The sequence below is a fragment of the Cantharellus anzutake genome (genome assembly GCF_015039405.1).
Source record: "Cantharellus anzutake strain C23 chromosome Unknown EI90scaffold_2, whole genome shotgun sequence".
NCBI classification, from domain to species: Eukaryota; Fungi; Basidiomycota; class Agaricomycetes; order Cantharellales; family Hydnaceae; genus Cantharellus; species Cantharellus anzutake.
In genome coordinates this window covers 1,641,885-1,665,598 of record NW_024066952.1, presented here as the reverse complement: position 1 = coordinate 1,665,598, position 23,714 = coordinate 1,641,885, and the positions used below count along the sequence as shown (strand labels likewise).

General features: G+C 49.6%; 11 protein-coding genes across 11 annotated transcripts; 7 read left to right on the top strand and 4 right to left on the bottom strand.

Annotated features, from left to right (window-relative positions):
* The first annotated feature begins 237 nt into the window (after positions 1-237).
* Positions 238-1,386, top strand: EI90DRAFT_3031359 (uncharacterized protein). The gene is made up of 5 exons (XM_039058311.1): positions 238-322; positions 375-630; positions 695-855; positions 925-1,159; positions 1,231-1,386. The coding sequence occupies exons 2-5, from the start codon at positions 429-431 to the stop codon at positions 1,329-1,331; spliced, it is 699 nt and encodes a 232-aa protein (XP_038923546.1). The 5' UTR covers positions 238-322; positions 375-428; the 3' UTR covers positions 1,332-1,386.
* Positions 1,387-2,247: 861 nt separating this feature from the next.
* EI90DRAFT_3285116 (uncharacterized protein) lies at positions 2,248-2,990 on the bottom strand (the record flags this gene model as incomplete). The annotated part of the gene is made up of 4 exons (XM_039066952.1): positions 2,248-2,554; positions 2,610-2,707; positions 2,772-2,794; positions 2,915-2,990. 4 exons carry the CDS (start codon positions 2,988-2,990, stop codon positions 2,248-2,250), a joined length of 504 nt encoding a protein of 167 aa, XP_038923545.1.
* A 1,748-nt stretch (positions 2,991-4,738) lies between these two features.
* EI90DRAFT_3031350 (uncharacterized protein) lies at positions 4,739-5,741 on the top strand. The gene is made up of 2 exons (XM_039058310.1): positions 4,739-5,568; positions 5,624-5,741. Exon 1 carries the CDS (start codon positions 5,076-5,078, stop codon positions 5,292-5,294), a length of 219 nt encoding a protein of 72 aa, XP_038923544.1. The 5' UTR covers positions 4,739-5,075; the 3' UTR covers positions 5,295-5,568; positions 5,624-5,741.
* A 303-nt stretch (positions 5,742-6,044) lies between these two features.
* Positions 6,045-8,526, top strand: EI90DRAFT_828791 (uncharacterized protein). Its single transcript, XM_039068115.1, has 5 exons — positions 6,045-6,238; positions 6,286-6,435; positions 6,492-6,592; positions 6,654-6,717; positions 6,776-8,526. The coding sequence occupies exons 2-5, from the start codon at positions 6,384-6,386 to the stop codon at positions 8,236-8,238; spliced, it is 1,680 nt and encodes a 559-aa protein (XP_038923543.1). The 5' UTR covers positions 6,045-6,238; positions 6,286-6,383; the 3' UTR covers positions 8,239-8,526.
* Positions 8,527-9,134: 608 nt separating this feature from the next.
* EI90DRAFT_2964965 (mediator complex subunit MED14-domain-containing protein) lies at positions 9,135-14,760 on the bottom strand. The gene is made up of 19 exons (XM_039055507.1): positions 14,104-14,760; positions 13,804-13,936; positions 13,623-13,714; positions 13,333-13,553; positions 13,137-13,283; positions 12,819-13,070; positions 12,717-12,760; positions 12,555-12,643; positions 12,083-12,500; positions 11,870-12,020; positions 11,580-11,782; positions 11,441-11,519; positions 11,163-11,379; positions 11,047-11,094; positions 10,728-10,974; positions 10,352-10,663; positions 10,038-10,286; positions 9,833-9,978; positions 9,135-9,771 (listed from the first exon to the last, which is right to left on the bottom strand). Exons 1-19 carry the CDS (start codon positions 14,541-14,543, stop codon positions 9,432-9,434), a joined length of 3,828 nt encoding a protein of 1,275 aa, XP_038923542.1. The 5' UTR covers positions 14,544-14,760; the 3' UTR covers positions 9,135-9,431.
* A 144-nt stretch (positions 14,761-14,904) lies between these two features.
* EI90DRAFT_828228 (uncharacterized protein) lies at positions 14,905-16,062 on the bottom strand. The gene is made up of 5 exons (XM_039068113.1): positions 15,906-16,062; positions 15,817-15,844; positions 15,621-15,740; positions 15,495-15,547; positions 14,905-15,433 (listed from the first exon to the last, which is right to left on the bottom strand). The coding sequence occupies exons 1-5, from the start codon at positions 15,945-15,947 to the stop codon at positions 15,053-15,055; spliced, it is 624 nt and encodes a 207-aa protein (XP_038923541.1). The 5' UTR covers positions 15,948-16,062; the 3' UTR covers positions 14,905-15,052.
* EI90DRAFT_2988376 (TPT-domain-containing protein) lies at positions 15,998-17,917 on the top strand. Its single transcript, XM_039056039.1, has 7 exons — positions 15,998-16,096; positions 16,157-16,461; positions 16,530-16,712; positions 16,833-17,003; positions 17,139-17,225; positions 17,292-17,547; positions 17,619-17,917. Exons 2-7 carry the CDS (start codon positions 16,195-16,197, stop codon positions 17,672-17,674), a joined length of 1,020 nt encoding a protein of 339 aa, XP_038923540.1. The 5' UTR covers positions 15,998-16,096; positions 16,157-16,194; the 3' UTR covers positions 17,675-17,917.
* A 269-nt stretch (positions 17,918-18,186) lies between these two features.
* On the top strand, positions 18,187-19,312 carry EI90DRAFT_3031339 (uncharacterized protein). Its single transcript, XM_039058309.1, has one exon. The coding sequence runs from the start codon at positions 18,591-18,593 to the stop codon at positions 19,275-19,277; it is 687 nt and encodes a 228-aa protein (XP_038923539.1). The 5' UTR covers positions 18,187-18,590; the 3' UTR covers positions 19,278-19,312.
* A 21-nt stretch (positions 19,313-19,333) lies between these two features.
* On the top strand, positions 19,334-20,784 carry EI90DRAFT_3031337 (uncharacterized protein). Its single transcript, XM_039058308.1, has 4 exons — positions 19,334-19,928; positions 19,989-20,036; positions 20,099-20,303; positions 20,385-20,784. Exons 1-4 carry the CDS (start codon positions 19,508-19,510, stop codon positions 20,743-20,745), a joined length of 1,035 nt encoding a protein of 344 aa, XP_038923538.1. The 5' UTR covers positions 19,334-19,507; the 3' UTR covers positions 20,746-20,784.
* A 469-nt stretch (positions 20,785-21,253) lies between these two features.
* On the top strand, positions 21,254-22,601 carry EI90DRAFT_3115589 (uncharacterized protein; the record flags this gene model as incomplete). Its single annotated transcript, XM_039062802.1, has 6 exons — positions 21,254-21,430; positions 21,490-21,505; positions 21,562-21,787; positions 21,848-21,914; positions 21,981-22,317; positions 22,378-22,601. The coding sequence occupies 6 exons, from the start codon at positions 21,254-21,256 to the stop codon at positions 22,599-22,601; spliced, it is 1,047 nt and encodes a 348-aa protein (XP_038923537.1).
* Positions 22,602-22,890: 289 nt separating this feature from the next.
* Positions 22,891-23,440, bottom strand: EI90DRAFT_2902801 (NAC-domain-containing protein; the record flags this gene model as incomplete). Its single annotated transcript, XM_039054110.1, has 2 exons — positions 22,891-23,189; positions 23,263-23,440. Coding segments are annotated over 2 exons (477 nt in total), but the record flags the coding sequence as incomplete, so codon positions are not given.
* Positions 23,441-23,714: the final 274 nt, after the last annotated feature.

The window sequence follows — 23,714 nt, the reverse complement described above, 5'->3', positions numbered from 1 at the left end:
TGGGCTTGTAGGGGCCTATCGCTTTCCAGAGCGCGGGGCCGCTCGGGGCTCGGGCTAGGGTTGGGAACCAAGAGACAAATGTTAGATTTCATACCAGTGCAAAGAACACATCACGTAAGAGCGATTATGTCATTTTCCTTATAGATTGAGTGTCAGCAAGTATTTGTCAATTCAATCTCAAGCCAAGTCCAAATGGTGATGTGAAAGACTTTAGGTAAGAACTGAATTCCATTACTGTTTGGCCACCAAATCATCCAGGCAATGCACGTCGTAGATTGTAAGCTTCTAAGGGAATCGCATAGGAATCGATGGCATATATAAGGTGAGTAGATTCGAGGTCTCTCCGGTCAGCCAAGCCAGTGACCCCTCTCAAGCTTTTAAGTTCATATCCTTAGCCTCACATCATCCTCGACAAGTCGTAGCTGAAAATGCCTAATTGGAAGCGATGTTCTGGGGGCCCCTCGACCAAATCTGTCAAAGACCAAACCGCTGCGACGACACGAGTCAAACCAGTCGGGGGACCAGCTGATAGGTTCCTCGATGCTATTGCTGAACGTCGGAGTGTATACGCCCTGACGAGGAAGTCCTCAATACCGAATGAACGTGTTGTAGAGATAGTTCAGCATGCTGGTATGTCAACATCTCTTCGTCGCATCAGGATGACCCGATTTATTCACTTGCGTCGTCGATGCAGTCTTACACACCCCCACTTCGTTTAATTCTCAATCGAACCGCGCCGTTGTCCTCTTTGGAGAGAACCACATGAGGCTTTGGGGCATCGTCGCCAAGTCTTTAAAGAAAATACTTCCTCCAGAGCAATTCGAAGGAACGGTGGGGAAAGTGCGTTCCTTCCAGGTTAGTTGTCCCTTCCTTTTCCCGTTCCCACACAACCACAGGACTTACTCTCCCATTCCCTTACTATAGGCGGGTTATCTCACGATCCTGTATTTCATCGACACAAAAGTTGTCAAGGAACTCGAAGAACAGTACAAAACATACGCAGAAAACTTCGTGCCATGGGCCCAGCAATCCAGCGGGATGCTCCAATCCAATGTTTGGGTTGCCTTAGAGAAGGAAGGACTTGGTGCTAGCTTGCAACATTACTCTAACCTGATCGAGGTAGAAGTCAAGAAAGTGTATAACATACCCCAAGAGTGGAGTAAGTACAATTTTTTTTTTCGGAGTTCTCATTGGAAGATGTTCGGGATTGCTAACGAGTGGTTTATATAGGTTTGATTTCTCAGCAGCCGGTTGGAGTTCCTGCTGAAGGCTGGAAGGCACCTGAAAAGGACTTTAAGCCTCTCGAGGAGACCGTGAAAGTCTTCCATTAAACTATATGGATGATCGTTCATATTCCCATTTACACTACTTGTCTAATTGTCTTCATGGACGTATATATATATATATGCCTAATAATGTTTGCGATTGGATCGACAACAGTGAAATGTACTGCTGGAAACGTGTGCAAACCCTAGGATGGAAATCTAACAGCAGTGGCCTTCCATACTGTCGGTGACTGGGGGGCTCAGAAAATTTATGTAGATAGAAGATTAAGATAAAAGAAAGAAAGCTACACAACTAGCTCGGTACAATGGAGATGGGGTTTACCCCTTTGCAAGAAGGCAACCTCAGGCACTACTAGGCGGTATGAGTCATTGCTGCAGGGTAGAACATATTAATAACGCCCGTGGACGGCCGACATCCAATCCGGAGACCAACTTGCTCCGGCCTCCCGTTCCCAAATGTGTCGTAATAGACTAGATTAAATCACCGGGCGGGAAGGTGTGATCAAGGCGTGGGGCGTGCGTGGTCTGCGTGCGTGCGTGAGCATGCGCGTACTACTTGGTGATGCGAGGTTGAAATAACAGTGTTAGAGTCAAAAGTGGGTGATAATAATGGAGCAGCGCCGGAGGAGCGGCACCGAGATTCCCAATAGTTCAGCAAGTAAGTGAGCTGCGAGGTGGGGCTTTTTTGCGAGGTGAATTATCGCTGCTTATATAATAACGCAGCACCCGCCACTCTTCCGCCCTCGCTTGTTCAAGAAATTTATTTTTGTTGGTGACCCAACCCAAAGCGCTTTGCCCATGTGTCATTCTACGCGTTACAACCATTTCCTGAGGCCTCAGGACTGCCTTGGTGGTAGTTCGGCAATATTTAAACGTCGGAAGGCGAGGCCACCTGTCATTCCATCTGCTTCGGCTTGATTCCCCCTTGCAGCACACACTTCTTTCCACTGTCACCTCCTGCTTAGTTCATCTCGGGGATCCACTCGTTCAGTCTACGGTTCAAGGAGGATGATGCTTGTTCTCGCGTCCGGTGGGCCGCACTTGAAGTCGAGCGCAAGGTAATGGCTCTTGATATTACCAAGCAGCTCATCGTATTCTCAGTACTGGGTGCGTCTACCGCGGGATCCCGTCTATCTTTCCATTGTGATGATAGTTGGGCATGCGGAGGACCTCGACCTCCCGGAAGATTTCGATTTGGTGTAGACACGTGGCCCCTTCCGGGGCGGAAGGTCTGGAAGACATCTTTGTTGGCAGTTCTCTCGAGCAAGCTGCCAACTGCAAATAGTCACCCTCTGGCAGGTTGAGTAGAAAGGAGTCATGCACTTGGACGTTGGCCAAACGACACCTTTGCCCGACCATCCTCCATCTGGACGTTCTTTTCCTTCACTAGAGCTCTCGGTAGACAAGGTTCGGTTCGAAATCTACAGATTTAGAGAGTTTAACCGCGGACTGCAGATAAGTATGAAAATTCTCCCTTTCACCCACCTCAGCCCCGACGAGATGCTGGTCTGAGATGGGGTGGTACATAAATAATTTAGTATGTTTGCTTGACACTAACGAAATGCAAGTCGTGCACGAACATGTTGTAAACCACGGTCAAAACCGCGTCTGATCCTCTCGGCGCTAACCCTGAACCCCGGAAGATTCTGTTGCGAATCCACTTGCAACGAGGGCCCAATGCTTTCGACGTGTCGTGCTTGCCATGGGAGGCAATGGCACAGATGGCACTTTGGGTGTACCGCCTTGGCTATGATGAGGGATTGAACTCGCGCACGTATCTCTCGTCACTCTAACATCCCTATTTTGACGACATGAACGCGTTCAGTGCACGAGCACCGGTTGGCGGGAGGAGGCCAGCGATATCGCAGTGGGAATCTCGTCGAAGGCAATATGAGAGAAGAGGAAGTGTGCAGTACGTGGTGTTCGGCTATAAAGTAAACAGTTCACTATTTGTGATCCAGTAATTGCCGGGCGCTACAACTGGTGTCGAGCCACAATGATAAAGTCGAATCGGCCGCGGTCTTCGACACTATGTAACCGGTTCCGGGCACAGAATGCCGATCGCGTGAATCCGTTTCAAAGTGTGTAGACACTATAGATACAAACCGCTTGAAGTGTGAGGCAACAACATCCTGTGGACATGTTGAACTGGGCATGCTCCGGGCTGATTAGATTAGAGCAGGCTGAGAACTTTCTGCTGCCAAACATGAGAGCCCAATGCCGAGCACATAGTGTACGAAGGCGTCAGTAGAAGTTGTCGGTTGAATATAAGGAGCGGGTCAAAAGTTTCCACCTTCATCTGTACTGAGAACATATACTTGTCGGCGTCGCGACACGGAGAATCAATCTAGACTTCCTGTAAAGGATATAAAGCCGGTAGGTTTCACCAGTGCAAAAACTAACTCTCACAATTCAAATAAGTCACATAATGTTTCGTTCCAGCTTTATAGGGCAAGTGTTCTTCGCGAATCGAAATGAAAAGCTCGTTATATGTTCAAGAGCTCCAATTACTCAAATCATGCCAACCCAATGCCCCGAACAGCCCGCACACGGGTTTGCGGTGGCCCGCACCATGCGTGCGCTTACGGAGACGCATGCCTCGTGGTGATGGCGTGGATACTTTGCCTCTAAGAGGTACATGTGTCCGAGCTTCCCATTCATCTTCCCATGAAAGGGTGAGCTGCTGGCAGCCTCGTGGCTGGGTGCTGTTAGTGCTGACACGTGAGGGTCCCAACACATGGCTGATTGTATCACACATTCAATTAGGTTATGGAATCCTCGGCCAAGCTACCCTAGCTTATCATGAATTGCGCGTGCGCTCACGCATCAAGCTGGAGGGGTATTTCAATTGTAGCCTCGTTGCCCAAAAACTCAGGCATATGTCAGTGATTGGCCACGTTGAAGAATGTAAATTCAAAAAGCTTCCGCCCGGCACATCCCGGATGACACGATCTGATTGAAATCAATCGGTGTCAATTCAATATTCTCATCTCGATTTCTCAATTGACGGCTGCCTTGATACGCTTACGCCCATTCATTTTGTCCGCGTCCAATTGACTGAGATGCAGAATGAATGGCGCAAGCGTGTCAAGACAGCAATAAGTATAAAACACCGTTGTTGCATACCTTCTAACCTTCTCCCCTCTTTCAAGTTGTTGAGGACATCCTTTCAACATATGCTTGCCGTTCTCGCCCCCAACTTTTCCGTCTAAGAGCCACAGGCCTCAAAGCAGCCCTGGTATGTTGCATGTTCATAAAAGATCTTGGAGATTCCAGACACGCAACTAATTTCTATTTCCATTCCCATTGTCCTGCGTGCTCCAGATCTGCATACAGACGCTCATCTATGTTGGATTGCCCGTCCTCCTTCGCCTAGGCCTTTTTTTGGATGGGACTTACCCCGCTTGGCGGCTTGTTGGGGGGGTTCGCGGTGGGGGGATGGGGGGATGGGTAGACTTTTCAAGGGCGCTTTGGTCGGGACTGCGCCAAACAGGGAAATTCCTTGCGTACTCACGGCCACTTGCCGCTGGTGGGACTCACGACCACCGGCATACCCACCAAAACCCCCGCGATCCTTAGCCAGTACCGCGGGAGGACGTCCTCGCTTACCAAGGTGCTGCTCCAGGCTCTTAGTACTATTTTTTCAGAGACTGCCCCTTTGCGTGTGGTTAGGGCACTGTCTTAGCTTATGATGGCTTTGATCATCATATTTATGGCTTCGCTGGCGGTAGGGGAGGCCAGGGTGAGGTCAACTCTACGTTTCCATCTCGAATTCCTGCTCCTGCGACCATGAGCATCGGGTATTGCCTAGCTTCCCCCTTTCTTACCCTCCCCTTGGTGACTTTCGGGGTCGTGAGCGGGGCAGCCCAGGACGTCGATTATGCTAGGTTTCTTGGCAAGCGTATTTCCTTGCGTTCGCCGATACATCGGTCTTCCGGATCGTTAAGGTCATGTTCATCTCACATTCGAAGGGTATTTCCAGCTTGTTGCAGTCGGGGGTTCTTCTAGGCATTGTATCTTCCTCGGCATTTGTGGGCCCCCAGTACTGTTTTCCGGGGGGGGTTCCTCATATTTGGAGGGTAGTCCTTAATGCAGCCCAGATTCTTCTGTTGTTGGGATATCCATCGGGCCCTCTCCAGCGAGGTGGTTGGCTTTCTTGGCTTTCGCCCTCCTTATCAGCTTGTAGGCTAAGGACTGGGTTAATTTTCTCCATCCATGCTTTTAGAAGGGAGGGGTTTTCTATGTTTGGGTTGTGGATCTGGGTATTGTCGCAGCTTCGGATGTGAGTCCTTTGCCCCCCCTTGTTATGCTAGAGTGGCCCTTGACCTATTCTGGAGCTATGAAACTCCCTCGCTGTCTCATAGCGCCCACAGTTCCTTTAATAATGGAGAGCTAGTTTGTTTCAATGTCATCGCTGTCTCCAACGTAGGGCCTCGTCGCCGAACGACCCACGGACGGGCTGAGACGTCAATGCTCCCACGCAATCCCAAGTTGTCACGTCGTGAGCGCCGCTGCGTCTCGTCACACCAAGGTTGGATCACCTTGCATGTTGAGTCCTCCCTTCGGCCGTCTCCGAACATAAGTCATGTCAGTGACGCAAGTTCACGTGAACCTCAGTGCCCAAATAGGGACTAATGAGGCGGCGAGAACGCTTCAGCTTTTCCTGGACGATCTTTGCAGCAACAACCTACCACAAGGAGGGACTTAGCTGCTTGTAGTTGCTTGACCCAAATCTGTGCGCCGCTGGCTGCCATCCCTCCCTCCTCTCCGCCAACGAGAAGCTATGCGTGCGCGGTGTGCGTGACCATCACGTCTGCATAGTGATTGTACACTGTGGTTCCAGACCGACTAGCCCATTGGCTGCCTCCATTTTCTCATGCGCGCTCTGTTCACTTGGGATGTCGAATTTAGCGCATATCTGCATGGCGACCGCATGGTTTTGTCATAAGATGGTGGGCGCCCCGTTTTCACGCTCGTATATCAAGCTAACGCTAGCTAGTCTACACCTATCTTTGAAATCTCCCTTCTTTCTACCGGACCAAACGGAACGCGACAATCATCAAGGGGACGCCTACATCATCTGATTCTTGCGTTCAAATGCCACGCCTTGGCATTCCTGGTTGTTGGCCATGTAGAGTCTCGAAGCAAGGTAGGATCTTCCAACCTACTGCCTCTCAATGCTTGGACTTAATGTGACCCATGAAGGATGCTCAATGAATCTGGATGGGAAAGGGCCGTGTGACCGATGTAGTGAGAGACTCTGGAGCTGTAAAGGATACGGAGAGGAGCGACGAAGGTGGCATAGGGTACGCTGCCGTAGTCCACATCCCTAGTACTCGACTGCTAACTCTTTCGGCTGGACGCCAGGATAAAGAATTCATCTCTTATATCAAGGCGACGCTGATGAAGCCCGCGATGATAGTCACTAGGCGTGAGCCTTTGTTCTAGCTGTCAAATGTTGCACGCCTTTAGCTCTCGTTGACTTACAGGAGCCAGCATTACTAATCCCGCACGAGGCTCACCCCGTAACCGTCAACGTGCATCTGCACAATCGACATGCGGTGATGTGCACCAGCTACATCCACCTCTTTATACCCATCAATACAATTCTTCTCTACACAGTAGCCTTCTCCTTAATCACCCTGGTCACTTGGGTTATGGCACACGTCCGGCCTCTACGCAAGCATCTATCCACACTTGGTCAGACAGCTCACCTCCGGCCAGTTTTCCTTCTCTTGTTCCTGGTGTCGCAGGTCCAAGCTCTCGCTTTGTGCGCTCAAATCCCGACTCTTTTCGAGGCAACGCTTGTCCTCGCGAAGGGAATCACAGCACTGAACACCAGCGGTCGGTAACACGTGTTCATGAACCCTCCACTCCTGCTTCTATGCCACGTCCACCGGTTTCTGGTCATCCGCGTGCGCTTCCCAAACAATCGCAGCGCAATTTCCTTCCGCTACGTGACCCTAGCCAACCAGGATATGCGACCTTCAAACAAGTCCCGGACGCGCTTCGCTCAGGGTCGGATAGTGGTTCAGAACCCAGCCGTAACGTTGTAGCTTCAAATCCCTTTCACGAAGGGCGCCAGGGTGTGCAACAGCCTATAAACAAACCCTCCGCCCCTGTTGCCGCACCACACCCTCCTTTTCACACTCATCCGCGTGCGTCAGTCCGACGGTCAATAGGCAACCTCCTTCCGCTGCAATACTCCAGCCAATCGAGGTATGACTTGTCACCCATCCCCGCGCAAACCCCTTTTGTGTCCTATGAGGGGTCAGTCGGGCCCCCGGGCCCTCCAGCTGCCCCATCAGATGGGTTCTCAGAAGTCAGTTCGAACTCAACTCTCTCAAATTTCAATGCTGTCCCAAGCAACCCTTACCTCCAAAAGGGGAGCCAACAACCACAAGCAATGCCTGTCAATTTTACGCCTGTAGCACTGCCCCGGTTAGACTACCACTCGCATCTAAGCTTGGCGCCGGCGTCCGTCCCGTCTCATGGACACTTGGTCAGACCACCCCCCGTCGTTTCTCAGTGTAGTATCTCACGGCAAAGTTCTGGCCTTATTCATTCGCAACCCCACGTTTTCCTCATACCGAATGACTACCATCTTCACGAAGGGCAGGCAATACTTCCCGGTGTTCCCTCCACTTCTAATTCTGCCCTACAACCATCTTTTCATGATTACCAGCGTGCTTTTTCTCAGGATGCGCTTCGGGGTGACCATCCACCAGAGCGCTCTGTTCAATTAGAGAACGAATCACAATCAACCATGGCACAAGCGTCTGTCCCTATCCCTTCCAATTTCGACGCATTCCTGATCTCAGGCGATCCTCCTCGCGAAGGCTGTGACAGTGACAACCCACCATGGGCAAGGCTCATGAACCATCCTTCGTCTTACTCCACAGAAGCGGGCCCTCATGGGACTCCAGGGAGCGTCCACTTTGGCGGTGCCTAAGACTCCGCGTACTTTACAGTTCTTACTCGCTAGCCGGCAGTCACTTTCGGTTACACCTGGCCTGCAATACCTCAGCATCGTTCGTCCTCCGTAATGACCGCAACGACAATGATCAGAGCGGCAATCTCTTCGTCGAGAAGTGTAGACCGACAATGATTCTACGCTACTTTGAAGACGAACCAACCTTGGGCCACACCAGTGCTATTCTCTGCGCTGAAGCAGGATTTGCATGCCATGAATGACCACGTATTAGGAACCCGTATTAGGGGACTGTGATGGTAGCTTGATGAATAACGTGTCGATTTACCAGGGCGGTCGATCACTGAATGCATAGACTTAGATGACAAACGGCCAACAATCCCAGTCGGCCCCCTGACATGTATTGTTGCAAACGCAACCTCGTAAAAAGGAATGCGATCGGGAGGAAATAACTATTCGGACACGGAGGAGCGTGCGGTTTGGCACCCTGATTCGACTATCCTGATGGTCTCAATGGGCCAGATCCAGGAGAGGAAGTAGCAGCGCCATTAAGTCTTTGACAATAGTGGTCTTGGACTCTAGCATGCAGCATCCACGATGTGTATGTGTTCTTGTGCCATCAGAAGGCTAGATGGCGGAAATGCTGGTACCTGGTTACTCTGCACTTCATATTTCACTCATTCATTTTCTTTGGTTTCCAATCTAACCTCACATTGTTGCTGTCGGGCGCTCCCCGTATCGTCGTGCTGTACATGTAGTCGTCAATTCTAGATATTACTCCGAAAGGACACCGCGACAAATTATGAGTGATTGCGTGTTTAAACCCTTAAAAATGGGATGGCGTTGCACCTTTGCGATGTAATTTGCTGGACCCTTGCTACATCGACTGATCCGACAAGCAAGTCAGAAACAACAGGCATGAGTATAGTACGATTTATTCGTAGATCATATCATATAAAGACATGGCACGAATTTTGGACAATTAATGGCAGTACTGAAGCGCAAGCGAGTGTTGGGTGTATGTGAAAGCGAATGTAACTCTGGAACAACGAAATAATTTGCATGTAACTCATTGAACGGATACCCAAGTGCAAAGTTGAATAAAGATACAGAGTGAGAATGGTATGGTTTCATGCTGATGTCATACGAAAAATGCGAACGGTGATGAGAATGTGGACAATTTCGTGCATATGGCGATACTTGAATGATATGAGTTAGGACGATCCCTCATGGAGTGCCTCAAGGATGGTCGAATGTAAGTGATGTAGGGCGATGCGAGCCAATGCGTTCCCACAGCGAAGACCGGAACCGACATTGAAAATGACAGGCAATCGATCGGTTCCATTGTTAGACAAGCGCATTCGAGTAGCATAGTCCTTAGAGAGAGTACTAATGACGTCATCTACTAGACGACCGAGTTTAGGGATAGGCCGGAGAGCGGAAGAGGACTTTGAGGAGAGGTCGGCATTATAGGCGGTTGGAGAGTAGAAGGAAAACGAGGCATCGAGGAGAGCAACGTGACCACCTGCCAGCATTCGGATGTCAAGGGCGTGACTACGGACGTACAAAGGAGCAAGTTGTCAACGTCACATCACAACACATGGCGGGAGCTTACATCATGTTATACATGATTCTAAACCATGCAGCACCTTTCAGAACGACAGTGACGAGGGGGGAAGACGGATGTGCGAGGCGAGAAACGTTGCATTCATCCTTGATGCTTTCCAGCTCTAGTAGCAGGGGCAACGTAGAACGCAGAAGCTAGGAAACCATTCGTTATGTCAATAATTACCTGCATTCTTTGAGCAGCGGGAACTTACGATTACGAACTCCTGAACCGCGCTCCTTGTCAGCTCTTGATCGCCTTCAATAATACGCGGAGCTAGATATGGTTCGAGTTGTTGATGCGGATTATCAGTTGGTGCAAGGCGAACTGCGTCCCCGCGTGACCCGTGCGAGCGAGAAGGGAGAGGGGATAAGCGAGAAAAGGATACTTTGAAGGTGCACGGCGCAGCCCCGGGTTCGGGTAAGAGTGAGGGAGGGTTGTATTCGATGAGGCCAACGTAATCCTAGTGGGGGAGCAAAGGAATATTGAGTGAATAGAGTAGAGAAAAAGGCCCCCCAAAAGACCTACGGAATGGTACGTGAACTCGATAGCCAGGAGGTTGAATGATAGCAATTGGACATCTTCGTACTCCTTCTGTCGGCTCATCTCGGCGACATGTCGAGCAATGGCAAGGGTCTTTTCCACGCGATCCCATTCCGACAAAAATTCATCTATAGCATTGTCTGCTTCGCCAGAGACAAAAGACAGGACGGAACTCCGTGGATCGTACGACACCAGTGAACCAGGACTTAAGCCTGGCCCAGACACTGTCGACGGTCTGTGTCTAGACGTGTTGAAGGCCAGTGGAGGGGGTGATCGCAGCTTAACTTCGGTGATAACCTATCGTAGAATATGAATTGGAACGTTGGAGGGACAAAGAATGACGCAGTGAATGCGTGCGCACCTTCGCCTTGTTTGATGTCCACCAGTTCATCACAGAAATCTTGATATTAGCCATTGACACCTCAGGCCCTCTCGAACCAGGCGTCGGCCACATATCCCGTGCTGTAACTCGGATGACAGGCACAGCTCGATGACGATGCACCTCCATCGATTCAGGATCAGGTGGTAAAATCTTCGGAAATATCGGCATATAAGGTATCCCCCGGGATTTCAGCTGCTGCTCGATCCGTGTATGCGAAACCCTCGCACTGAACCAGAAAGAAAAAAAACACCGGCATCAGTGACGCTGCAATGTACGACCACGACAGCACCCTACGTACCACCCGAACGCATAGAGTTCCTGAAGCACATCAGCGCGAACAGTAAAACTGAACAATTTAAGTATAAGTGGTTGGAGATGCGGCGTGGGTCACTTGGGAAAGGGAAAGTCACTAACTCATTTGGAACCGGTCCGAGTCCAAGTTTCTCCGGGTCCAGCCATCCAAGGTCGGCGATAACAAGCCGTTCTCTGTTCTCTACTATCTCCAATCTCGTGTCGATCAGAGCATATTTGCAACCTTCTTCCGACACGACGATGACGATATAATGAGAGGGGAAGTTCGTCAATTTGATGAAAACATGGAAAGCAGCGCCCGAAGACAGCTTCAGCATCTCTGGGAAAAGAATTGTTGAAATTCAGAGCAGAGGATACAGGGGGAGCATAGCTACACTCACCATTACGTGCAAAGCCTGGCTGGCGACTTGACTGAAGCCCGAGGTACTTAACCTGCTGCTCAATCGTCTCCGTAATGGCCTATATAGTAATCAGTTTTTAATAGAACTTGAACTAGGCCGCACAAAAAACTAAACTCACATTGAAACGTAAACGTGTTATGACTTCAAGCATCGCGGACGGATTTGCATTCACTACTTCAGCGAACTGTCCGAACTTGTAGCCCCGTTCCCAGGCCGCCAAATCACCCGAATCTCGAAAAACGAAACGCCCTGTCCGGAGGTCAATCGAGATGTGCAGGACTCGCCCCTTGAATAGCGTCAATTTCAAAGTTGGAGTCTCGTCTGCGAAATCGACAGCACAGAAGTCATTGGGCAGGGTACAATCAACGCTTCCGATAGACGGATATAATAGGAAGACAGGTAACTCACCGTCGTCCACTAAGACAGCTTCCTCTCGGTCAATCACGAATCTCCTCCATGGACCATTCTGAATCTGGAACTGGAAAAACCGCAAAATCGCTCTGGCATGCTTCCGCGCAGCAGATTTGATGATAGATTCACAATCCAAGTTGGTTGCATCCTGGTGAGAATGTTTGTTAATCAATGAGAAACGGCAGCAGCTTATGGAGAAAGACCACTTGCGACTGTGATATGTTCCGATTCAGACTCGAGAAAGAAAGGTGGAATCCTTATCGCCAATGCACCAATCGCGGACTCCCACCGTACTGTAAGCGCAACCCGTTCTACCCGGTCGCTTGGTATAAAGGCCTTGGTGCCATGGTCACTTGCTGTCGTGCCGGACGACCCTCCCAGCCATGTCGACGACGACGACGATGATCGCAATGCCTCCAGCATGCATCGTTCTTCCAAGGTTCTCGCAAGTTCGAGGACATGGGGATTCGAATATTGAAGGAGAGTGTTCGGGATAGATGAGGAAGGGGTATTGGAAATGGAGATCGTGACCACTCCACCATACATCGGCGGCGAAGAGGGTGGTGTCTGCTGTTGTTGTTGAGGGGGGGCCTTTGGGTGCCGGTATTGGGGGAAGGGGGTTGTACGTCTAGTTCGTGTACGTGAAATGGTACAGAAAGGATCTAAACATTTCTGGACTTACAACCAGTATCGAAGGACAAATTTTCTTCGATCCTGACTTAGATCAATATTGAGATAATCTCTCCATCCAAGGTTTCGCAATTGCTCAGCCTTCAAGCGATCGGGGTCATTCAATCAATATAACTTGAATGGTAAACATCGAATGATGACCATTGTTCCTTACCTGGTGTAGTAAAATCTCTAACTCATACGTTAGCGAAAGCATCTCTGCGGACGCAAGTCACCTCTGAATAAATGACGGAACTGGCGAAAAGGGAAAACTCACGAAGCAAGTTAAATGCTCGGACAAGGGGGGCATCCACCACCACTTCTTCACTACCCCTACTCCTTTCATTCGGGGGTTTCTCGGTGGCAGTAACAGCGGCAGGCCGCGATTCTTCCTCTTTAGCTGCTACTGATTCACTCTCTGACGGTACTGCTCCAGGTGCTGACGGAGGCTGAGCATTTAGCATAAGTTGCGCATTGATGCCTGGTAATATCTGAGCCCATAAATGCGGTGGTGGCTCTTGTGGAAACGCTACACATTACGACAACATTAATTCAAGAGTGAGCGATGATGATGGGGCTAGGGAAGAGGGCTTACTCGAGGCTATCTTCTCAGTCAGAGCATTTCCAGCGCCAATGAGAAACTTCATGTCGATGATGAACCATGTATCGACGGCTTCGCTTCCTGTCAGACCAAAAGACGCTGTGAACAGATTCTCTGCAACGAAATATACACGTCCATTATCTAGCGTTGTTTGGTAAAACCCATCACAACGTCATGTGGACGCACACACCTATTCGATAATTCGACCACTCGAGAGGTATTATCTCCCACATTCGTAACCGCTCGCGCAGCGCATGGTTCATGTCAAGTAATGCACTCCGCACTTGTGTCACGGTAAGGGGTTTCTCAACGGTGAATGTGTCTTTAATGATTGTCGGCAGGAGAGACTTCTGTTGATCAGGTGGGAGGGTGAGGACAGTAAGCGCTGTTGAAATATCGGGATTACGAAGTCTACAGTGTGTATATGAACGTGATGGGTTTTCGAGGCCACAAGTGAGCCAGTAATCAGGCAAAGCTTACCGGGCTTGGGACAGAGATTTTCGGGTATCTACGAGAGCTTGCACGACTGTATCCAGCTGATGATTATGCGCCATTATATACGCCGTGATTGCCTATACAAGGGAGAGATGCACTGAACTTATCAACTCGTCCTTGGCATTTAAACAGAAGCGCATAGTTTCAAAGTCCCAAGTTGACTAACCATAGCAGTCTCGACATCGTCCGCCACTTTTGCCCATTGCGATAGAACATACGCTTTCATGAACTGTTTCCTTGTCTCCACGGCATAATGATCAACTTCTCGTGCACGATTTTGCGGAGGCGTCCCGGGCAGCCTAAACGCGATTTCACGTGAACCAGTAGAGCAAGGAAACAGTAGTCCAACCGAGGAGAACAAGGCATATAAGGATAGTAAGAAATAAGCTGTCTATCAAGGGCAACTTCTCCAAGGAAGAGTATATCGCCGCTGTAAAACAGCAGCATGAAGAAAATGACAACGTACGTATCGCTGAGCTCGATTAGCCTGGCATAGGCATCTTGAACGAGACGATCAATGATAGAACCCAATGGGATTTGATCTGCAAATGCCCGCGGAGGGAGTTCTTGTTCTAACACTTCCAAAGGCGTTCCCACAGGCTGAGCACTCGACGGACCTCCGGCTCCTCCTGTCGAGGCTTTCACTGTTGTACCAGGGGCTTTAGGCCGAATGACAAGCTTTACGGACTTCTGTTGTTGTGGTTGGTGAGTATGATGATGCCCTCCTCCTTGTGGCCCTGCTGAGGCAACATGGCCACTTGCGCCGCCAGTGCCGGGCGTCATAGCTGTCATGGCAGCAGTTGAAGCAGACCTGAGGTTTTTTGAAGAAATGTTGGTATTATTGCTGATAGCAGCAGCAGTGGCGGCGGAGTGACCATTTGAAGATGCGTGTTTGGCGAAGTTCATAGGATAGGTCACGAAGGACCCAGATTTTCAAGTGAAATAGTATGAACAAGGAGAGCGCCTTTGACTGAGGCTGCGAGCGAGGAAGGGAGGGAGCCAAAGATACCCTCAACGTGGCCAGCGCTTCCTCCAAGACTCAAGCGTGTGAGTGAATGAGGGACGAACGAGCACGAGCAAAGGTTGAAGCAACGAAGCCCGTCAATAAAGATGAGCAATCTTCGGCAACTTGCGGTCGGAATGATTCGCCTTTTCTGGGCAATCCAATAGATTCGTGATTACCGATCCCATTTTTCTCGATTTTACATTTCCCGATGACCGGTTGGCGTATGGGCGATTGGATAGATAAAAAAAGAGAGGCAATTATGCGGAAGTGATGGAGACAAATGGTCATTGAGAAGTGCATACATACAATACAAACATTAGCATTCAAAGTACGCCCACGGAATCCGTCTTCCGTTGATGCTGATTATGCCGGAAATGGAAAAACGGATGAGATTCTCTTGCAAACCATTTCAAGCATTTTTCCCCCTTCTGAGGGTTTTGGGTTTCCATGGTTGAGCCTCATCGGCAGTGTGCGGCCCTTCCTGGTAATACTGCCCAGAAGATTCTGCGATCTTCGGATTCGATCCTGACGCGACCTGATGTGCCAAACTAGGAGCGTCAGGTGAAGGTTTCATCCGGTGGGAGCTGTAACCGATTGGGGTCATGTCATTTGGATGTTCCTCGCTTTGTAGAGCTTCCTGAGTGGACATATCGAGAAGGGATGGCGACGGTGTGTGCTGTAAGAAACGTGCGGCTTCGATCTGACGAACACGTTCTTCCTTGTCACGGGCTTCGATCCTGGCTGAAAAGTCGGCTATTCGTTGTCTCCGGGAGAGATCAACTTGCAGTTCCTAATGGAGATTGGTCCTGAATAAGTTGTGAGTGTATGGGAAAAATGTTGGAATATCGTACCTCAACAGTTGGTGGGTGCATTCGGGTATGAGCCATCCACGCCGTCCACTGAACTGCCGAATGCAGTAAGGCACAAGGCAAGACACCCCTGGATACTTAATTTAAATAACGCGATAGCACACTGACCTGGCAATCTTGCTATTCCAGAAGCGTACTCAAACATGTCAGGCCGACGTGCATATTTGACTACTCTCCTCGTACGCGGCGACCCTTCCTGTAAAGGGGGGTACTCAAAGAACCTGTTCCCTACGATTGAATGCGGGTCGTCGGTAACATTCGGAGATGCTGCATAATGAAGCAAAAAGTGTGGCCAATAACGGACCCTGAAGGTCACACCCAACGTAGTGCCTCTATTTGTAAACAATTTCCGTTATGTATGCAAAGGTCAAAGCAATCCAACATTTCGCTCACCCCGGACCACACGCGCATCAGCCACCTCCTTGGTGCACTCATTTGCGACAACGAGTTGCGGTACTGTCAAGCGCCCTCCCTTGAAGAATAAACGTACTCAGTTCTCACGGCACGACGACTCCGGAACCAAAACCAGCCCGTCAATCTATTTCTGAAAATAAAACTCTCCGACAGATCTAAGTACCACGCTCGTCAGTTCCCCTCTTTCACCCCCTACTTTACTCTAAGAGAAACTCATTTCATTGCCCCAGGTTAAGCTTTTCTAGCCTCAACTATCTCCCTGCACGACATGTCTTTGAAAGTTGATTCGAAGAAGGAAGAGGTCATCCCACTCTCCGAGGGACATTATGGAGGAAGTAGGGGACGAGTTGATGAGCTTCCTCCGCCCGTTGCCACTCGGACTTCCCAACAGTCCAAGCCAAGCTTGTCAGCAGTGGTGGTCATCCCAATATGGATGATTTGCAGCTCCTCCGTGATTCTGTATAATAATTACCTCTACAACAACCTCAACTTCAAGTTCCCTGTTTTCCTCGTTACATGGCATCTCGTCTTTGCTGTAAGCGCCATTATCTTCTCTCTCATTCACCAATAGTGTGACTCCGTGTGTCTCCTTCACCCAACTAGACTATCGGAACACGTGTATTACAACGTACGACAAACTTGCTCGATGGCGTTAAGGATGTAAATATCACCCAGGATGTCTTCATACGCTCCATCCTCCCTATCGGTTTATTCTTCAGTGGGAGTCTAATCTTCGGGAACCAAGCATACCTCTATCTTTCCGTCCCCTTCATCCAAATGCTTAAGGTGGGTCTGCACTTCTCGCCACCCTCCACTAGTCCCAAATGCTCACCCTGTATCTCTCCCACAACTCCGCCCGACAATTCTCCTTCATTACCTCTGGACGTAAAAACCAAAATCGAATAGGCATTTCACCCTGTGGCGATTCTATTGATATCTTTCGCCGCCCGTATTCAAGAACCCAACCGCCGTCTTGCTTTGATCGTTCTCCTCATCTCATCCGGCGTCTGCATGGCCTCTTTTGGGGAACTCGCTTTTAACATGACTGGCTTTATCATCCAAACAGGAGCTGTCATCGTACGTAAATTTAATTGTATTCGCCCAGCCGGATGGCTTGCTTTTTTTCCTTCCGGGCTCCGAACTTATTCAGGGTCCTTGTCGCTGATGTGATCATCTATTCTTGGGATTCCCGGGCGCTCGGCGCTTGAGTAGTTTGAGTCGTCCAGGCTGGTCATGATTCAGGTTCTGCTCCAAGGAATGAAGATGGATCCGTTGGTCTCTCTGCATTATTACGCTCCAGTGGGTCTTTTTAACCCTTCCCTAGCATCCCTCTCCCTTTCCGGCATCTCACTTATATCTGCCTAGGTCTGCGCAGCAATAAACCTTTTAATCCTCCCCTTGACCGAAGGCTTCGAGCCCTTCCGCCAAGCAATGAATATGAGCTTCTGGATCCTCTTCTCCAACGCTGCAGTAGCTTTCCTTCTGAACGTCGCAGCTGTATTTTTGATCGGTGTTGGATCCGGGCTCATTTTGACGCTGGCGGGTGTGTTAAAAGATATTCTACTCATTACGGGCGCAGTTCTTCTATTCGCGAAGCCCGTTTCATTACTGCAGGTGGTTGGTAAGTTGATTCTTATCTCTCTTTGCGTGTGAGTTGCTTGGGCGGTGCTAAAGCTAGCTTCCTTTCCACAGGGTATGGAATTGCCCTTGTTGGTCTCGTTGTGTTCAAAACGATGGGTGGGAAGTGATTTCTCATCCCTTTCTGTCGCTTTCCTTCAATTTAGACTTCACATATACCATAATAGAGGATGAAGCCTCCATGACACCTTTTTTTCCCTCAGTTGTCCCAGCGCACTCCCAACTTTCTCACTTCCTCTCTCTTATTTCATTTGTCGCATTGAGTGTGGTAACATATAAAGCTACTTTCCCCTTGGGCCAAACAGTATCCTATAAATGCGTTGATGGCGTCCGTAAATGGAATTGTCGCAGTCACCGACGGGGTGTCAACACGATTGCTGGCGATTGGAATCTGTATAAGCGACGTCGTCAGCAGTTTCAGCGGACGACTAGGTCATGATTACTATTTCAGACGCTGAGCTTCACTGAGGGAGGCTCTGGACCAGCGAAAGGCATATCCCATAGAGCAACAAAGAGGTCATAACACCCAAGGTGCAGCAACTGAAGGAAAGAGAACAAAAGAAACTATGATTCAGGCCACGTTGGATTCCAACAACTGGTACGTATGAGGCTCCTCACGTCCTGGGACCAGAGAACTTGCAGTCTGAACCTGGGTTCAATTCGACATTGATACTAAGTTCGAAGCAGCAACAGGACATTGTGCTGATATTGACGCTGGTGTCGCTAGGGGCTCTTTTATTCACATCCACACGTTCAAGAGGATCCGGGACGGGGGGACCAGACAAAAGAAAAAGAACTTGGTGAAGCGCGAGCAAAACTCCTGGAATGCGCGCGGCCCGTTCATTTGCCAAACACTATCACATTGCTCCAATTGGAATGGTTCGATAATGGCGTCCGAGTCATTGACGAAGGGTTGTCGCCGTCCAGAGTGTAAACACCCTGGACCTGCCTGTCCACCGAGTAGGAACAGAGTCCCGTTACTTCAACATCCCCACTCTCATTTGCTCGTGCAGCGACAAGACTATAATGCGGCGCTTTCATCCCTGGAACAATAAGGAAGGGATGGCCGGAAGAAGAGAAGGCACTCGGGACAAATTGACTGAAGGAGTGTTTAGCTATCAGTGCAAAAGCGAAACCAGCAAGAGAGGCGAATCAATATCGGTTGGTCGGAACTATCCGCCCGCTACGAGGATCCAGATCGTTAACCATGATAAGGATGTATTCATACCCATCAAGAATCATTGCGCAATTCAAGTACTCGAAACAGAGATCCAATACCCCCAGTCCGAGCTTCTTTTCCAACAAATGCTAGTCCCCTGCCCTGTAGCTCTCGTTCCGCGCTGGGAGCAGGGACCTTTCGGTAAAGGTCTCTATAACCACGTCAAATTCGGACTCAGACACGGGCAATCAGTAGAAGCACGAGCCCACGCCAAGTTCAACGTGCAAACCAGAAACAGAACGGCTAGGCACGAGCCTACCCGTCCAGAAACCGAGCCGGAGGGGGTAGTCAAAGGCGATGGGGACAGCCCCACTCTAATTCCCGTTAATGACTATCTCCGATCTGTTAAGAAGTGTAGCTCGAGTCGGGGTTCGGCCTGCCTGAAACATCGATGCAATAGACACGATAGTTGGTCCATCCAAAGTAATACATACCCATGTAAATGGAGAAAACAAGGGCCGGGAAGTAAGGGGTTTATGCTGGGGACCCATTGACAGGAATCCAAGGCAAGGCGACAGCCTCGATAAACTTCACACGCAAACTCGGCCAACTCCGCTACAATTTTGTGCACAGCTGATCACATGGTTGATGACGCCAATGCCGTGCGATGCTGAAGCATTTGTACACGAATATTAGACACATTATTTACAGCTCCCCCAGTCTCATGGATTTTGATAGCTAACTCACTCGTCAACACTTTTTGCCTTCGCCTCGAGGGACCTCGATGTTCTCGTTATCGCTGCTCAATGTCAGCGTTCCTGGACGGAAACTGAGCTCGACACTCGTTATCCTTGCACTAATCATCGCTGGTTGGCTCCTTCAACATCATCTCTACATTACCTTTTGTCTTGCGTACACGTACTACGCCTTTGCGTTCCTTCCGACCGCGATTCTAGGCCACGGCGATGGTTTCGATCTTCTAAATATGAAATCACCCCCGGACGCTCTGGAGATCGTACCTCGCATCTTACATCGAGTCCATCTGGGACGCACACCAATGCGTCCGAGGTGGATAGCGGCCCATCAGTCATGCCTTAAGCTGCACGGGAACTGGACAATAAATCTCTGGGACGAACAGTCTGCGAATATTTTCATGCTTCAACATTATCCTCACCTGTACGACCCGTACCGAGCCTTCCCTCGAGGTGAGAATTTCCGAAACTCCCTGCCAAACCTAGTCGAAAACCCCCATGTTGCCTTCCCAGATATGCATCGCTCTGTCATCATCAGGTACTTAGTGTTAAACAAACAAGGTTTGTGGGAGAGATAGATCACTGGGAGTGGCGTCCTCACTTTCTCCCTTAATGCTCCTCAGGTGGAATATTTCTCGACCTCGGCATAAAGTGCAATGCGCCTCTGCACTCCTTCCTCACACAAGAATGGCTTTCGCTCCCTGGTAAACCAATCGGGATCGATACCGCTTTTGTGACATCGGTACCTGACCATCCATTCCTCCACTTCATTATCGACAAAGCCTTCGAATATCACCTTTCTTACATCTCGGCATACGGTTCGAAATCGTACGTCCCCTCAACAGCATTGATTCCCTCTTTACCTCAGTCGTCCGTGTGGAGACTCAATGACCTCTTTGTTTATAAAAGGTCTACGGCAGGAAGCCGTTTGGTATCGGCCCTGCATGCTCAATACCCTGAACGGCTGAAACTCAAAGTCCTACCACAGGAATACAAGCTTGGCAGATATTCCATCATGTCCATTCTTGAGTACCTCCGTACGTCGACACGGCATTGGGGTGACACCGCTGCCGCCACAGGTACAGCCGTTTCGGAGGCAGTGGAATGGTTTATTTCACCATGGCTAATTTTTGGGATCATCCTTGGGGTCTTTTTCGTTTTGGGTTTGTTTTTGGTGTTGATGTACGTGTACGTGTACCGGCGGAGAAGAAATAAGGCGGGACTGAACTCCATCCACTTCGGCCGGTCCTGCCGCGATAACCGCTATTGATTTTTTTCGATGTTGCGTCGGTGGACTGTTCCCCACCAGACCGCTTATTTGGTGTATGACTTCTGAGCTTCGGAGCGTGAGAGGATAAATTAGGGTACGTCCGGGAGGCCCATAGGTTCTCAAACTTACCCGCAAGTCCCGTAATTGGGAAAATCGCATTCTAGGGTTTGCACGCGTCTGTAACTTTGACGCCAGTTACAAGCCAGATGAGCCTCCAGTCATGCAAAAAAATGGTTTTGTTTTTCTTTCTCGAGATACCAATTCCCCACAGCTTGAACACTTCGAAACCGTGAAATTTCAACGGTGCTGCATGGCCAGAGGGACGTGGCTGTGTTTTGGAGCTATGTCGATTTATACCCCTGTAACATGCATAAATAGATAAATAGACCCCTCTACTTCCATCGCGAGTTGTCAGTTGAACCGTAGAGATTTGGATCAAGACGCGGAGCCACGGAGCTTACCGGGGAAATTTGAAAACAGTAACAATTGACTCCGAGAGCAAACCCAAATGGGCACCAAACGAACCCATTACGATGACCATGAAGAGGAAGAAGAACAGTCAGGAAGTGACGTTCAGTTTATGAGTGAAAGTGAAGGGGGCGTTGCTCAATGGATGGATGATGACGAACTAAGCGAGGTCGACGAGTTCAAGCAGGAGGGCCACCGACCCGAATCGGACGACGAAGTACGTTTTAATCCCTGTAAGTATGCTAAGTATGCACTTACAACGTCTCTCCATTTCAGGGAAGGTTCAAAAAGCGTTAGTTTCTTCCTTTTTTTTGACTGCCTGGCGCTCCACTCAGATAGGATTCACAGAACTCGCATCAATGTCTTTTGGAGCACTAGTGGAGGCGAACCGTGCCATCAAGGGGGAATCCTCCTCTTCATCCTCGGAGAGCGACAAATATGAAGAGTTCGATGCTCTCAGTCAGTCTGGGTCGTCGGGGAATGACGACGACGACGACGACGATGAGGAGGACCAGGCGAGCTCGTCGAGAGTTCCGAAGACCAAAGAAGAATTGAAGCGTAAGAACAAGTATGCGTGAGTATGGTTAAAGCCTTGATGCCATAATCCAAGCTGCTGACGGCAATCTTTGCAAAGGCCGGTGGAGATGAGTTCAGTGAGACCCGTTTCAAGCAGGCGTCAGGTAGTTCAACCCATCAAAATTGTCTGTGACCCAGTACCATTCATTGTCATCGATGACCTTACTCATCTTATGAACCTGCTAATTTAGGAACGACGGGATCCTCGATTCTCATCACTCTCAGGAAATTATTCTGCTGGCCTCTTCCGCACTAGCTACGGTTTCCTGGCGTCGCTTCAAGAAGATGAACTTTCTCAACTCAAGACAACCTTGTCCGATGCGAAGAAACAACTTGTAACCTGCCCACCAGAAGAGCGCACGGAGAGAGAAGAAGGGGTGAATAAATTATGGAAGGCGACGAGGCGATTGGTGACTGCCGTAGATCGGACAAAGAGGGAGAAGCGTGACCATGATGTGCTAAGAAAGGTGAAGAAGGAGGCGCAGGCAAAACAACGCGAAGGAAAGAAAGCATGGTTCTTGAAGAAGGGTACGTGCACTTTCTCATTTGGGTATAACTATTTGATCCTGATTTGCGTCTGACCTTCAGCCACACAACGTGAATTGCTCACCAAGGCACGGTTCGAGGAGTTGGAGGCTCAAGGAGGCAAGCAAGCGGTCAAGAAAGCCATCGAAAAACGGAAGCTGAAGGTCAGTCAGAAGGAAAAGAGAAGCAGACCAGATTTTCTGCCAAAACAAAGCTCGTCTGCGCGTGGCAAGCCAGCTGGTGGTAGCGGTAGCACAAGGTTTGAGAAACGGCGCAAAATAACTTAAATCAGTGACCAACGTAGTCGATGCATGCGTTTGATCAATTTCGTTGCGGAGTTCAAGATCCCTTGCTTCAGATGGTAAATACACATGTTCGTGATTACGAGCATAGAGGGGTGGTCAATCGTGGGAGGTCATGATGGGGGCCCTAAAGGAGTGACAGATTGCTTCGTTATCGATGCAACAACGGGAACTGGAGGAAATAACGCAGTAGATCTTGCGTGAGCGACGAAGTGTAGTGGGGGAGGTTGACATACCTGGATGGACGTCGAAAGTGCGAATGGACCGCAGCATTTCAGTTCAGATCCTCCAAGGTGTCAACGCCTTTACCCTTCGACTCTGCAGCCAGTGCTGGAGCGTCGAAGTTCTCGATTAAGTCTGGAACGTCGTCGTCATCATCATCCTCAGCCCGTGCAGGCGCCTTGCCGTTAGCATTTTGTCCTTGTAATGCCTGGTACGATTCAGCAAGTTTCCGGAGAGATGCAAGAGAGTCAGGTCCAAGTTGGTTTAAGATGCCAGGGACAAGCTCAGTCAGCTCCTTAGGCTGGGCATGTCCGTAGACGGCGAGGGTGTTTGATGATAAAGCGCCATGGACTGATTGACAGAATGCGAGAAGAGGGAGGCGAAATGAGAGGGGGCGACAGGAGGGTGTCGAACGTGCGCTTACCGCGAGGGGCGGTGAAATGTAAAACGTTGCCATCCTCTTGGAACATGTTTACTTCTTCAATACCATTAATTGGTTGTACATTGAGTTTTTTCAAAGCAGCTTGAAGCTTCTTGTCATCTTGCGCGCTTATTGGCACCTTTTTTACGACCTTCCGTCGCGGTGTCCCCTTACCACCTATGGGTATCGGGATATAACATTAGATTTCGTGCCAAGCTGAAAATGCCGCGCAAGTGTAAGGGGCGAGCCAGGATCGGATGGGCGCGAAACAAGGTCGCTGGTGCCCGCATAGAAGCCAGTGCAACGGTACAAAAGATGCAATCCCTCACCAAGACGGTTCTTGTTTGAGAGGGCCTGAAGTTTTGAAAGTTTGTCTTGATTCATGATTGGAGGGGGAAGGTTGAGAACGACGACGGGGAGAGGATTCGCAATAAGCCGAGGATCACGTGTAGTCC